This window comes from Schistocerca piceifrons, chromosome X (genome assembly GCF_021461385.2).
Source record: "Schistocerca piceifrons isolate TAMUIC-IGC-003096 chromosome X, iqSchPice1.1, whole genome shotgun sequence".
Lineage (NCBI taxonomy): Eukaryota > Metazoa > Arthropoda > Insecta > Orthoptera > Acrididae > Schistocerca > Schistocerca piceifrons.
The window spans coordinates 350,565,237-350,581,323 of record NC_060149.1 but is presented as its reverse complement, the minus strand read 5'-3'; the positions used below and the strand labels follow the sequence as shown (position 1 = coordinate 350,581,323).

The window sequence follows — 16,087 nt, the reverse complement described above, 5'->3', positions numbered from 1 at the left end:
CATGGCTGCAACTGCATTTGATGTGAGCAGCAATATTGCTGGATGAGTATTGGGGGTTAAGGAATATGTGTTGGCTGGGGAGGGAGATGGATAGCAGAACAGGCATGGAGGAAGATGCTATTGTTGCCTGTTGTAGTGTGTAGGTTTATTTCTTTATCTTTATTTACACACCAAGTTCAAGGTCATGGAATGTGTCAGTACATGAAGTTACAAAATAAAAGTAATAACAGATAAAAATAAAATGTTTATGAACCCGAAAAAGTCAAGCCATAAGATTAAGTAAACGCAATCAACAATGCAACAAGAATCAGCTTAATTTCTCAAGGAGCTCCTCAAAAGAGTAGAAGGAATGTCCCACGAGGAAACTCTTCAGTTTTGATTTGAAAGTGTGTTGATTACTGCTAAGAGTTTTGAATTCTAGTGGTAGTTTATTGAAAATGGATGCAGCAGTATAGTCCACACCTTTCTGCACAAGAGTTAAGTCCGATCCAAATGCAGGTTTGATATCTGCCAAGTATTAACTGAGTGAAAGCTGCTTGTTCTTGGGAATAAGCTAATAATGTCAACAAGAAATGAAAGTAAGGAATGTATATATTGAGAGGCTAGTGTCAAAATACCCTGATTCGTGAACAGGGGTCGACAAGAGATTTGTGAACTTATACCACTTATTGCCCAAACAACCTGTTTCTGAGCCAAAAATATCCTTTTAGAATGGAAAGAGTTACCCCAAAATATAATACCGTATGACATTAGCAAATGAAAATAAACAAAGTAGACTAATTTTTGTGTCAAATGATCACTTACTTCAGATACTGTTCGAATAGTAAAAATATCAGCATTAAGTCTTCGAACAAGATCCTAAATATGTGCTTTCCATGACAGTTTACTATCTATCTGAACACCTAGAAATTTGAACTGTCTAGTTTCACTAATCATATGTCCATTCTGTGAAATTAAAATGTTTGGTTTTGTTGAATTGTGTGTTAGAAACTGTAAAAAATGAGTCTTACTGTGATATAGCATTAGTTTGTTTTCTACAAGCCATGAACTTATGTCATGAACTGCACTATTTGAAACCGAGGTAATGTTGCACACTGTGTCCTTTACTACCAAGCTAGTGTCATCAGCAAACAGAAATATTTGAGAGTTACCCGTAATACTAGACGCCATATCATTTATATAAATAAGGAACAGGAGTGGCCTCAACACTGATCCCTGGGGCACTCCCCATTTGACTGTACCCAACTCAGACCCAACACCACAGCCATTCTCAACACTGTGAATAATGACCTTTTGCTGTCTGTTGCTAAAGTAAGAGGTGAACCAAGTGTGGTCTACTTTGCATATTCCGTAATGGTCCAACTTCTGGAGCAATATTTTGTGAACACAATCAAACGCCTTAGTTAAATCAAAAAACATCCCTAGCATTCAAAACTTTTTGTTTAACCCATCCAGTACCTCACAGAGAAAAGAGAATATAGTATTTTCGGTTGTTAAATGACTTATAAAGTCAAACTGTACATTTCATAGCAAATCGTGTGATATAAAACAATCAGTTAACCTTACATACACAGCCTCTTCAGTAACTTTTGCAAACACTGATGGAATAGAAATAGGCCTAAAATTGTCTGCATTATCCCTTTCTCGATTTTTATAAAGCAGTTTTACTACTGAGTACTTTAATTGTTCAGGGAACTGACCATTCCTAAAGGAAAAATTACAAATATAACCAAATACAGGGCTAACATGTTCTGCACAATTCTTAAATACTCTGATAGGCAGTCCATCATATGATGAGAGTCCCTTAGTCTTTAGTGATTTGATTACTGACTCAATCTCCCTCTTGTCTGTGTGACAGAGGAGTATTTCCGACATCAATCTTGGAAAGGCATATGCCAAGAGAGTTATATAATTCCCTGTAGAAACTAAGTTTTTGTGTAATTCACCAGCAATGCTCAGAAAATGATTGTTAAATACTGTACATATATCTGATCTATCAGTAACAGAAATATTTTTACTATGAACTGACTCTATATCATCGACATTGTGCTGTTGACCAGACACTTCCTTCACAACTGACCATATGGTTTGATTTTATCCTGTGAATTAGCTATTCTATTTGTGTACCACTTACTCTTAATAACATTTTAAGCACCTTACAGTACTGTTTGTAGCAGCAGAACCTTCTTCTTTATGTTAGAGTTTGCAACTGACTTAGGCTTCCTAACTGCTGAGGACTGCTGCATGTTTCCTATACCTACATGTACATGAGACTCCTCTCCACTCAACTCTGACATTTGGTCAGATCTATTACATACAGGGTGTTACAAAAAGGTACCACCAAACTTTCAGGAAACATTCCTCACACACAAATAAAGAAAAGTTGTTATGTAGACATGTGTCCGGAAACGCTTAATTTCCATGTTAGAGCTCATTTTAGTTTCGTCCACCTATGTTCAATGGAGCACGTTATCATGATTTCATACGGGATACTCTACCTGTGCTGCTAGAACATGTGCCTTTACAAGTACGACACAACATGTGGTTCATGCACGATGGAGCTCCTGCACATTTCAGTCGAAGTGTTCGTATGCTTCTCAACAACAGATTCGGTGACCGATGGATTGGTAGAGGCAGACCAATTCCATGGCCTCCACGCTCTCCTGACCTCAACCCTCTTGGCTCTCATTTATGGGGGCATTTGAAAGCTCTTGTCTACGCAACCCCGGTACCAAATGTAGAGACTCTTCGTGCTCGTGTTGTGGATGGCTGTGATACAATACGCCATTCTACAGGACTGCATCAGCGCATCAGGGATTCCATGCGATGTGGATGCATGTATCCTCGCTAACGGAGGACATTTTGAACATTTCCTGTAACAGTGTTTGAAGTCACACTGGTACGTTCTGTTGCTGTGTGTTTCCATTCCATGATTAATGTGATTTGAAGAGAAGTAATAAAATGAGCTCTAACATGGAAAGTAAGTGTTTCCAGACACATGTCTACGTAACATATTTTCTTTCTTTGTGTGTGAGGAATGTCTCCTGAAAGTTTGGCCGTACCTTTTTGTAACACCCTGTATAAACAAAGTGCTACCATCTGAATACCTCCTCCTCCTAGCTGCTTTCTTGCCAAGTGCCAGTTTCCATTCCCCAGCACCATTCACCCTCCTCAACCTATCTAATTTCTCCTTTGCTTGTTGTAACTGCCCCTGAAGGGCATAGATCATATGCTCCTGCTCCTTTATCAACTTATTTCTACTACAGATTCTGCATTTCCAGGACAGGATCTCACTGGAATGCCCACTGGCTTCCCCATTGCATTCCCCCCCAATGAAAATACTTTGAACAAATCCCACACCGCAACTCACTACTCACAAACCTAGGACAGAGCCAACACTTCTCACTCATGGTGAAATTTTACAGTTACTGAACAACCTATGTGTCTACCTTACCTAAGTTCAGTTACACTAACAGAACTATTCGTAGAACTTACAATAGCAGTCAGAATTCTCTCTTTACTAAGAAAGCAACTACTTTTATTAATACTACTAAATCACAACTATACCAATACCAACAAAACTTCACAAAATTATTAGCTAAAACCAAAAATTGAAGTGGCCACTGGAACACTCAACAAAGTTAAAACAGTGAATGAAAATTTTACTGATACATTTCACTAGAAACAATAAGAAATGTCAGCTGAAAACTAAAGCACAAAATTTACTAAAAACTTCAACACACAGAAAACTCTAAAAAACAGTGAGTCAACATTTCCAAAAGTTTAGTAAAATCGTTATTTTGCTACAAACAGCACGAAACACCACTTAAATCTATTAAATTTAATAATATACATCAACACAGATACTCTGCAAGCCACCGTACACTTTGTGGCAGAGGGCACCCTGTACTACTACTAGTAATTTCCTTTCCTGTTTCACTCGTAAATAGAGTAGGGGAAAAATGACTGTCTGTATACCCCTATGTGAGCCTCAATTTCTCATATCTTATCTTTGTTGTCTATATGTGCAATGTGTGTTGGAGACAATGGAATTGTCCTGTAGTCAGCTTTAAATGCCATTTCTCTAAATGTTCTCAATAATGTTCCTTGAAAAGAGCATCACCTTCTCTCCAGGGATTCCCATTTGAGTTCCTGAAGCATCTGCTAGGTGCAACATCAAAAGGCTGTGCCAAAGGATAGGGTGGTGCGGGGAGGGGGGACAGGAAGAAAAAAAGGGTGAGGAGAGAGGACATTGTAAGTGAATGGTCAGGAGTTGGAGCTGGAGTTGGAACTGGAGCTGGAGTTGGATTAGGGAAGGTGTCAGGCAGGTGGATTAGGGAAATTGATAGGCAGGTGGAGGACAAGGACTAGTGAAGGTCATGGCCGTGGGGGCTATGAGAACAATGATATGTTGTAGAGAGAGTTTCTGCCTGCACGATCAAGCATTCATGCAGACAGACAGCTTATTCGTTGTCATTAGAATGTGGTATAGTGCTTGCAGCCTGTTACCCACAACCTACCCTCCTATATAAAAGACACCAACAATTTCCTCTACAGAGTCTCAACAGTTCTTGTTCCTTTACCACTTGGCACCCTGTTCAATCACTGTTGATTCCACCTTCCTCTGTACAAAGCATTGCTGCTACTGAACACCTGAATGCCTGACTGCCTCCAAATCTATAACTTCCTTGCTAGTCACCATGCATAACTATATCCTTACCCACAATTACTTCTTCTTTGAAGACATCATCTACAAACAAATCCGTGGTACAGCAGTGGGTACCCACATGGCACCACCGCATGTTATTCTATCCATTAGCCATCTAGAGGAATCCTTCTTAATCACTCAGAACCCCAAAGCTGTCACCTGGTCCAGATTCACTGATGACATCTTCATGATCTGAATGTAGGTTGAGGAAACCCTATCCACATTCTCAAAGAACCTCAACACTTTCCCCCCCATTAGCTTCACATGGTCCTTATCAGCTCAAAAAGACACCTTCCTTCATGTCGACCTCCACTTCGAGGATGGCTACACCAGTACTTCTGTCTACATCAAACCCACCAATAATTGTCAATACCTACACTTTGACAGCTGCCACCCAACCCATACCAAGTAGTCCTTCCATACAGCCTAGCCATTCATGGTCATTGTATTTGTAGCAATGAGCAGTCACTTTCCAGATATGCCAGGGGTCTCACTGAAACCTTCACAGACCAAAATTACCTTCCTAATCTTCTTCAGAAACAGGTCTCTCTTATCTTGTCTTACCAGTCACCTACCACTCCCCACATACCCTCTGTCTGGCCACATGGGAGCACTCCTGTCATGACTCAGTACCACCAACGACTGGAACAACTGAATCACATTTTCCACCAGGGTTTTGACTACCTCACAACATGCCCTGAAATGTGAAATATCCTCCCCACCCATCCCACAGTGAAATTCCATTGCCCACCCAACATACAGTATTTCCTTGTCTGCCCCTACTCCATCACTGTTCCCAACCCCTTGACTCATGTCTCATATCCCCACAATAGAGTTAGATGCAAGACCTGTCCCATACATCATCCCACTACCATCTGCTCCAATCCTGTCACAGGCATCTCCTGCCCCATCAAAGGCAGGGTCACCTGTAAAAGCAACCATGTGATCTATTAACTTAGTTGTATCCACTGTGCCACATTCTGCTTGGACATAAAAACTAACATTCTATCTGTCCACATGAATGGTCACTGCCAAGCTGTGGCCAAGAGACAGCTGGGCTACCCAGTTGCTGAACATGCCAGCCAGCATAATATGCTTCACTTAGATGATTGCTTCACAGTCTGTGACACCTGGTTTCCAACCAGCAACACCAACTTGCCTGAACTCTTTTGTAATCCCTCCCCACCCATCACATCCCCTCCTGGCCACAATCTTCACTAGACTTTGTCCATCAACTGCCATTCCCCTTCCAAGCTCCCACCCACTACAGTGCCTTCTGTCCTTGGAGTGCCTCTACATTAACCTTTCCCTTCCAACTCCCACTGGCACAGCCCTCAGATGCTGCACCTAGCAGCCCTCTCCTGTTCCCTCCACGTCCCTGCATTGTCCAACAGGCAATGCTAGCATCTTCCCCCACCCTACCCTGATATCCCTCCCCCTTTCCACCCCATGTCTTGCTTCCCCCCACTACCCATCCTATCTAGATTGCTGCTCACAACATACAAAGTCACAGTCAAGCCTCAGTGTCTGTGATCATGTGTGTGTGTGAGTTGTGCTTGTGTGAATGTGTGTGTGTTTTCTTCTTCTGAAGAAGGACTATGTCCTAAAGCTGAAATATTTCTGGCATTCATTTCCATTCTATCAGTCTGTGACTGTGCCTCTTCTATTTGGTAAGTAGCAATATTTCTTTCCCAGATTGTTGCTGTGAGTGAGTTATGTATTTCTGCAACAGTAATTGGCACATTCATAATTATATTGTATTACAATTCATGTATTCCATTTGCACATGGAGCAACTGCTTGTATGAAGTACACTTTAAAGCATATGGATTATGGCATCTGTGTATACTGCAAAAAGTTGCTCCAATGACTATTTTTAAACAACAGATAATGGTAATTGAACACTATTAGAAAAAGGGTAGATTGATTCTCACCGTAAAGACGTCATGTTGAGTTGCAGACGGGTATCATGGAAAAACTGTTACGCATTTAACTTTCGGTCAAAGCCTTCATAATTAAAGAAAATTCACACACATTCACATAAGCAAATTCACCTAAGGCCCAAATGACTGCCACCTCTGGTAGCTTGGACTGGAATGCAACTGTCTTGTTGTGGCAGGGAAAATGGGGGGGTGGCGGGGGGGGGGGGCAGGGAAGGGGGAGGGATAACAAGCTGCAGGTGAGGGGAGAGAAAAACACTGTCCGGTAAAGTGTGTGTGGAGTAGACTGCCTATTGCAGCTTCAGGAGACTGTGGTGCAAGGAGGTGGGGGGGAGGGAGGGGGGTGGGGGTGGAAAAGGAGAGGAGCAGAGAAGGGGAAATATGTGCTGGTGCATTGGTAGAGGGCAGCACGCAATGAGGGTGAAGTACATCAATATGGAAGAAGTGATTTGGACAGAAGGCTGTGGGGCAGGGAGGTGGAAAAGGAGAGCAGCAGGGAAAGGGAAAGGTGGGCAGATGTGTTGGCACAGTGTGGCACACAATGAGGGTGAGGGACATGAACAGGGAGCAGGTGATAGGACAGAGGTGGTGGAAACTGTTAGATGGAGTATAGGGGCAGTATGTTACCATGGGGTGAGTTTGGGATAATTTCAGGAGCAGAGAACGTGTTTCCCACTTGCACAGTTCAGAAAAGTTGGTGCTGGGGGAGAGCATCCACATGGCCTGGGTTGTGAAGCATCCATTGAAATCAAGTATGTTATTTTCAATTGCATGTTGTGCCACAGGGTGGTCTACCACACTCTTGGCCAAAGTTTGATGCTGGTCTTTCACCCTGATGGACAGCTGTTTGGTGGCCATACCAATAGAAAAACCTGTATAATGATTGCAGCAAAGATGGTATATGACATGGCTGCTTTCACAGGCGGCATGGCTTCTGATGGGGTAGGACAAGCCTGTGAAAGGACTGGAATAGGAAGTGCAGGTTGGGTGGACTGAACAGGTCTTGCGCCCAGGATGGACCATGAAGTTATAGAAGTTGGGTGGGTAACAGAACATCAGTTTAGGAAGGATGGGAAGGATCTTTGATAGGATGTCCCTCATTTCAGAGCATGATGATAGATAAACATAGCCATGACAAAGGATGTGCTTCAGTTTTTTCAGTCTGGAGTGGCATTGGGTGATGAAGGTTCTTGGGGATGGTGAGATGTGGCACGGGACATTTGTTTGTGGACTAGGTCTGGTGGGGTGTAATACCTGTCTGTGAAGGCCTTGGTGAGACCTTCAGCATACTGGGTAAGGGAGTTCTTGTCACTGCAAATATGCCATCTCCAGATGGCCAGAATGTATGGGAAGGATTTTTTGGTGTGAAAGAGATGACAACTGTTGAAATGCAGGTGCTGTAGGTTCATGGGTTTGTGGAGGACCAAGTGAAGTGAATGGGAGAGAACGTGATGAAGTTGTGAGGGAATAAGAATAGGGTATCTTGATCCTGAGTCCAGATCATGAACATATCATCTATGTGCCTGAACCAGACCAAGGGCTTGGGGTTTTTGGAGGCTATGAATGTTTCTTCTAGATGGCCCATAAACAGTTTGGTGTAGGAGGGTGCTATATTGGTGCCTATGGCTGTGCCACAGACTGGTTTTCTTGATTATCTATCATCATCCACTGAAATGAGGGACATCCTACCCAATATCCTTCCCACTCCTCCTAAAGTGGTGTTCTGTCAGCCACCCAACCTCCACAGCCTCCCAGTCCAACACTATGCTATTCCCAATCCCAACCCCTTGCGCCAGCCGTGGTGGTTCAAATGGCTCTGAGCACTATGGGACTTAACATCTATGGTCATCAGTCCCCTAGAACTTAGAACTACTTAAACCTAACTACCCTAAGGACAGCACACAACACCCAGCCATCACGAGGCAGAGAAAATCCCTAACCCCGCCGGGAACCGAACCCGGGAACCCGGGCGTGGGAAACGAGGATGCTACCGCACGACCACGAGATGCGGGCTGGCCCTACAGTCTGGAACTGTGGGACTGCTATGGTCGCACATTTGAATCCTGCCTAGAGCATGGATGTGTGTCATGTCCTTAGGTTAGTTAGGTTTAAGTGGTTCTAAGTTCTAGGGCACTGATGACCTCAGAAGTTAAGTCCCATAAGTTGAACTCTTTTAACCCAACCCCTTGCCACTGGGATCATATACCTGTGAAAGACCCATGTGCAAGATCTACCCAATCCACCCACACAGCACTTTCTGTTCCAGTCCTGTCACAGGCTTATCCTACCCTATCAGAGACCAGGCTGCCTGTGAAAGCAGCCATGTCATATACCATCTCTGCAATGACTGCACAGCTTTTTCTATTGGTATGACTGCCAGTCATCTGTCCACCAGGAGGAATAGCCCCAACCAACCTGTGGCCAAGAGCATGGTAGACCAATCTGTGGCACAACATGCAGCTGCACATAATACGCTTGATTTCATGGCTGCTTCATTGCCCAGGCTGTGTGGATCCTCCCCTCCACCACCAGATTTTGTGAACTACGCCAGTGGGAGTTATCCTTAAAACACTTTCTCCACTCCCAAAATTATCCCAGCCTCAATCTACAGTAAGCTGCTGTCTGCACACTCTCCACCCAACAGTTTTTGCCACCTCTGTCCTGTCACCTCGTCCCTGTTCATTTCCCCTCACCCTCATTTTGTGCAGCCCTCTGCCAATGCACCTGCCCGTATTTCCCCTTCCCTGTTCCTCTCCTTTTCCATTCCACCTCCCCCCCCCCCCCCAATCCTCCACCACCACCACCACCTGCCCCACTCACCTCCCTGCACCACAGCCTCGCAACATTGTGCCTGGCAGTCTTCTAATGTATTCATCTCATCTGTGCATATTTCACCAGACAGTGCTCTTCACTCCCCCCCCTCCCACACTGTGCTATCCCACCCGCGTACCAGCCCCACTCCAGATAACCACTCAGCATGACAACTACATTACAGTCTGGGCTGCCAGAGAGGGTGATCTTTTGTGCATGATGTGTGATTGCTCATCCGAGTGTGTCTATGTTTTCTTTTCTGAAGAAGGCTTTTGGCAAAAGCTAAATATGTAACAGTCTTTTCATTGTGCCAATCTGAAACTCAACATCTCACCCTTATAGTGAGTATCCTATCCTTTTCCTAATATTGTTGATATTTCAACTTCTAGTTTTCACTGTTAGATAATGATAATTTCATATCTCACTGAAAATGTTACCACAGTTTGAAACAAAACTAGAATTCCAGTGGATAGTGGGATCCTTTTTACAAAGTCTGAAGTTTTAAACTTGTGGAACAATAGAATTGTGAATTTGTGCAGTAATTTATGAATTCAGTGCATTCAAAACATGTAATTCCTACTTTCTAAGACATTATTCAAACATAATAGTCACTGTAGCTCTGAACTGTTTTGTTTTTCAGAACACAAGTTTAACTTCACAGTAGCAAATTGCTCACTGAGCTTGATCAACCACCGAAAGGAAATTGTAGTTGTCACACTAACACAGTTTCTGGCAAGCTTAGAAACTCGTCCATCAGCAAAGGCCTTCAAAATTTCCATGAGGATTGAAAGTTTTGTGGTTGAAGGTACAAGCTTGGAGAATGAACTTGTTCCAATGGTTTCTGCAGATAATGTACATACAGGTATGTTCCATAAGCTTGTAAGCTATTTACGCAGTACCTAAGTAACCTGCTTCTTTTATTCTGCTATTTTTGATTATATGTTATATAACAGTTATTAGTCATTGCAATATGCTAAATTTGACTAAATGAGGCCTTGTTTTAGGTAACACATCTTCGAACTTCCTCTCAATAGATTTTGAAAAGAATCCTTCTAATGTTGAAGCAGACTTCGAACTCTCAATAGCAGTTGAGCCTGTTGAAGTTGTTTACCATGAGGTAATACAAATAGTAATCAGTTATTCATAAGTTTTTCAGTGCAATTGGTTAAACTGAAATTTCTGTGTATTTTTAGCATGCAGTATCAGAGCTCATTAATTTCTTTCAAACAAGATCATCTAGTATGAAGGATGTTCTTCTGTACTTGGAGCAAAAAATTGAACAAATTGTTCAGGCCGGAAAGCCATTATTTCTGTATACTGTTGCCCGCCAAAAGACAATCAGCATTACTATGGACATCAAGGGGCCATATATTGTTATTCCTGAAATGGGATCACTACAAAAGTGAGTTTTTAAAAACACTGTTTCAGTTTCCCTTTGTTTATTATCCCAGATAATTACAAAAAGTAATATTTTTCCTTGACAGAGGAGGCAGTGTAATGGTGATAGATCTGGGATGTGTTACTGTCAGGAGTGATCTACAAACAAGTACTACTGGGTTAGAAGACGCAACACAGATGGAGCTAGAAGAAAGACTATATGATAGGCTCCATATAGACTTTTGTGACCTACAGCTGCTATTTTGTGATTCAGGTAAGTACAATAAGTATGCATACATATCACCATAATGCCTATTGGAGCTAAAAGACTTCTGAAAATGGGGGAAGATTTCTGGACTGGTAAGCTCTTTGGTCAGCACAGAATATCCCTTAACCCTCATGAATTACACAATACCATTGAAAATGAATATATTTACTTTTGCACTTATAACTATTTTGCACAAATTATTTAAGTAAAAGTAATATTTGACAAACTGCCTATTGGCTTCTGTCTCGGGTTCTTCGGCCGACGTTCATCTAATGATTTTTCTGACATTTCGCCAGCACGAGTGGCTGGCATTGTCAAAGCTTCACCCTCCATTGCCGGTGAAGCTTTGACAATGCCAGCCACTCGTGCTGGTGAAACGTCAGAAAAATCATTAGATGAATGTCGTCCGAAGAACCTGAGACAGAAGCCAATAGGCAGTTTGTCAACCAGTGGCCACGAAAGCCTTAACAATTTTGTAAAAGTAATATTTGTCTCTTACATGTTTATAATCATATGAAATTGTTACACTGGTACATCTAATGCTGTTTGAGTCTGAAAGTATTTATAGATTGCCAAGAATATTGTCATGCAACAGCACTCTGTACTCTTTTAATATCACAAAGATTTCTTTTTATAGTTGAGTGTTGTAAAATTCTTCATCTTTACTGTCTTGGTATATTTGTTTCTACTGCAACATCAGCTTAAGTGAACATCTCTGTTGGTATTATTTTCAGGAGAAGAATGGAGAGAATCCCTGAAATTTCAAGACACAGACTACCATTTGATTCCTAAAATTCGTTGCCAAATAGTGTTCTCCAATAGTGTAAAACCGGAATATAGGCAGTTACCAAGGTTAGAAAAATAGTTATTCACATTTGCTTGAAAAATAGTTTTTCATATTGAACACTTTTTACATGACCATTAATTAATGCCCAAGATTACACCCTGTAGTGTGTTCTGTGCTCATAGTTGTATGATATTGTGAATCTTCCGATTTTCCAAGTGACTATCATAACTGAACAGTTCTAAAGTAAGCAGCAAAACATGCACATCACTTTATAAACAAATCACATTGTTATAAAAAGACATATATGGAATGTGTAACATTGCAGACAGACCAGGAATTGAAACAATGAAAACACGAGCATCAAGCAACAAAACAGACTTAGTAATTTTAAAGAAGCTGACCTTAGTAAGATTAAGTCTAGTAAAGTGAACCTAGTATGTAAAGCTGTGGAGGCCGTTGGAGGACTGGTTGAAGCCCACAGTGCTGAAATAAGCATACTGTAGTATCATCAGTAACTGCACCCATTAGTGAAAATTCAGATGGTTGTCAAAACATTGTTCATTTCTCCCATTATCATTTCACCATTCATCTTAAATCCCTATATATGTACATAATCCACAAGCCACCGTATGGTGCATGATGAAGGGTACCATGTATCACTACTAGACATTTCCTTTCCTGTTCCACTCGCAAATACAGCAAGGGGTGAAAAAACTGTCTTAAAGCCTCCATATGAGTCTAATTTCTCACATCTTATGTGTGTGGGCCTTATATGGAATGTACGTCCATGGCAGTAGAATCATTCTGCAGTCACCCTCAAATGTCAATTCTCTAAAATTCTACAACAGTACCTCACAAAATGAGCATCATATTCACTTCATGGATTCCCATTTGAGTTCATGAAGCATCTCTGTAATACTTGCATGCTGATCGAACCTACTTGTAACAAATCTAGCAGCATGCCTCTTAATTCCTTCAGTGTCTTCCTTTAATCCAACCTGGTGGGGATCCAAAACACTTGAACAGTATTCAAGAATGGGTCACACTAGCATTCCATATGCCGCCTACTTTATAGATGAGCTACACTTTCCCAAAATTCCCCCAATTAAATGACGTTTACTGTTCACTCTCCCTACTACCAACCTGATGTGCTCATTCCATTATGTATATGCTACTTTTTTTGCCCCCCCCCCCCTGCCCTCGTATGGCTAGGGCCCCCTGCTGGGCAGGCCATTTGCTGGGTGCCAGTCTTTCAATTTGATGCCACTCTGGTGACCTGCAGTCGATGAGGATGATGATGAGGACAACACAACACCCAGTCCCTGGGCAGAGAAAATTCCCTGACACAGCCAGGAATCGAACCCACGCCCAGAGGATTGACAATCCGTCATGCTCACCATTCAGCTACTGGGGGTGGATGATGTATATGTTATGCAATGTTAAGATATTTAATTGATGTGACTGTATCACGCAGCACCCTACTATTGCTGTTTTCTTATTTTACAAAACTGGTTTTCCTAGTCTGGAATGGGGAGAAAATGGAAGATCGATGTAATAGAACAATGTGGCAGTGTAAGGAATAGCACGCAACAAATTAGCCTAAGAGCAAAAGGAGGGAAGGAAGTGGACATTTGGGATAAGGTGCAAGGGAAGAGGGCATTAGATGAAGAGACAAGGAAAACATGAGGTAAAGCTACACCTGTTGTTCTTCATTCTTTACCTGGGTTCTTAAAGCTACAGTGGATTGATGTACTCAAACTCAGGATAACTACAAAAGTAAAATGTGATGTGAGCTAACAGTAGGGAACAAATGATGTCGATAACCTTCACAAAAATTTTAGTTAGCTTGATTGATATCCCACAAACAGAATAGCAGCCAGCTGCTGACATTTTGTATTAGTGAGTAATTCAAGAAATGTATCAAGGTATCCCGTGATTATGGGTCAAGACTACATGCTAAGTCACAAATACTGACTCTTACATGTTGAGTGACTGTAAGAGTATACAAGATGACTTAGACAGAATTTCTAGATGGTGTGCAGAAATGCAGTTTTTTCTGAACTTCGCAAAATGTAGTGTTACAGAGCAAAGGCAACACACATTCACCACTTCATTTCTTCTCCAAAAAACTGTCTACAGCACAGAAAAAATTTTCTGCTTTTGATGAAGGTCTTCTGGCAGTGTACGAGACTGTCAAACGTTTCCACACTGACAATGAGGGCCATCCTTTCTTCATTCTTACTGATCACAAACCGCTGGCAGATGCCTTCTGCAACCCTCCAGAGGATCCCCCCCCCCCCCAACACTTCCACCACTTCGACCTGGTCTCCCAATTTACTACAGATGTATGCTACATCAAAGGCACAGAGAACATCCCTGCAGATTTCCTCTCGGATCAATGCCATTTCAAGTATCATCGATTGATCCGACCTCACCGCTCTACAGGCTTCAGACGAGGACACTCAGGGTCTGTTCACAGACCCGCAGTCAGTCTTCCTTGTGTTTACCAAGGCTAAGTTCCCTGGCATTTCGGACGAAGTGTGGTGTGACTTTCCTGCGGGAATTCTGCAGCCTTTTCTCCCACCACACTGTGCCGTCTGGTTTTCGACACCTTGCATAATCTCGCCCACCCCAGTGTCCGAGCCACGACTTGCCTCATCACTGAGTTTATCCATTTCTGCATCAATATCCATAATCTCCAAACCACTGTGAATCACAAGGCAGAGGGTACTTTCTGTTGTACCACCTATTAGGTTTTCTTACCATCCCATTTGTGTGTGGAATATGGGGTGAATTACTGCTTAATTGCCTCTGTGTGAGCTTTGATTAGTATAATCCTGCCTTTGTAAATCCTATGTGAGTGACATGTAATGGGTTGTACCATATTCTTAGATCCATCACTCAATAATCTTTCTTAAAACTTTGTAAGTAGGATTTCATTTGATAATAATTGGCATCTATCTTCATACTTTTTATGGAGTGCTAGAGTAATAATAAAGGACTTTATGTTTATCTTTCTGTAGCAAAATTCCATCTCTGCAAAACATACCTGTTGTAAAAGTTCCTGTAAAATATTGTCGCAGAAGAAGCTGAGTAGTACCGTGGTGTAGTGGTTATGAGTCTAAATGTTGAATGGAGGGGCAGGAGCTCAAAACTCACCTGGACTGTACCATTTTAATTTCTATATTTGGTTTGAGTACATTCCAGAAGTATCCACAAATGTCAAGAATCAGTGAACTGGAATGTTCTGTAGCTGTATATATAATGTATGTGTGCTGGCTGGAGGCAGTTCGCTCCACACTCCTGTATGTGCAAGTGATGAATAAACCTTCGTTAAGTGAAGTTAGTGTTCGTCATTCCTCTAATTACACCTTCTTCTACGTGACACTATTCTGGTGGAGGCACTGGGTATTGGAACTTGTGATAGTGCACATTATCGACAACACAATGGCTCCCATCAGTCCATGACAGAGCCTCCGTTTACATGGAAAAAAACCCGAGTTCAAGCCATATTCAACAGATTGCAATCTACCGGAGACTGCAGAAGAATAGGACATTACGATGACAGCAACTGTGTGCCACCACATGAGACATCCTTCCAGGTTCTCTGGTAATTATGGCCAAGATCCAAACAAGTGGATGAAGGTGTATGAGCGTATAGCCAAATTTAACAAATAGGATGACACCGTGTTGAGAACAATGAGGAGAAGTTCACAAGCTGGGAAGTATTCCAGGTGGAACTGCATAAGTATTTCGGTGACACAACGACAGAAGTGCAAGGCTGAAGATAAATTAAAGTGCAGGGCACAGGGACCAGGTGAAACTACAGCATCCTACATTCAAGACGGCTTGGGGCTGTGTAAAATAGTGGATCCTTGAATGAAGGAGGAAGATAAGATTGCACATCTCATGAAGGGTGTTTCTGAGGACACGTATCAAGCCCTACTCCTGAAGGAGGTGTCGACAGCAGAGGACTTCATAAAATTGTGCTGGTATCTCAAGACAATGCATCTAAAACGAATTACACGCAAGAAGTTTGAACAGCTTCAAAGCATCGTATCGATGTCTGTGATGGAGGAAGCAACTGATTTCAAAAGTGTTTTTTGTCAGATAGTGAGAGAGGAAGTTCAAAAGGCACCTGGTATGCACAGTGAGCAAAAAACTGAAACGTTTCAAGAGGTCATAAGGACGGAAGTG

At 42.1% G+C, this 16,087-nt stretch overlaps 1 protein-coding gene across 1 annotated transcript in view; it reads left to right on the top strand.

Annotated features, from left to right (window-relative positions):
* Window positions 1-16,087, top strand: part of LOC124722880 (vacuolar protein sorting-associated protein 13A-like) — a 752,258-nt gene that overhangs the window by 192,756 nt on the left and 543,415 nt on the right. Inside the window, exons 11-15 of the mRNA XM_047248017.1 lie at window positions 10,099-10,320; window positions 10,463-10,575; window positions 10,652-10,860; window positions 10,943-11,109; window positions 11,838-11,955. Of these exons, the coding sequence (XP_047103973.1) occupies window positions 10,099-10,320; window positions 10,463-10,575; window positions 10,652-10,860; window positions 10,943-11,109; window positions 11,838-11,955 (829 nt within the window). The remainder of the gene's footprint in view (window positions 1-10,098; window positions 10,321-10,462; window positions 10,576-10,651; window positions 10,861-10,942; window positions 11,110-11,837; window positions 11,956-16,087) is intronic.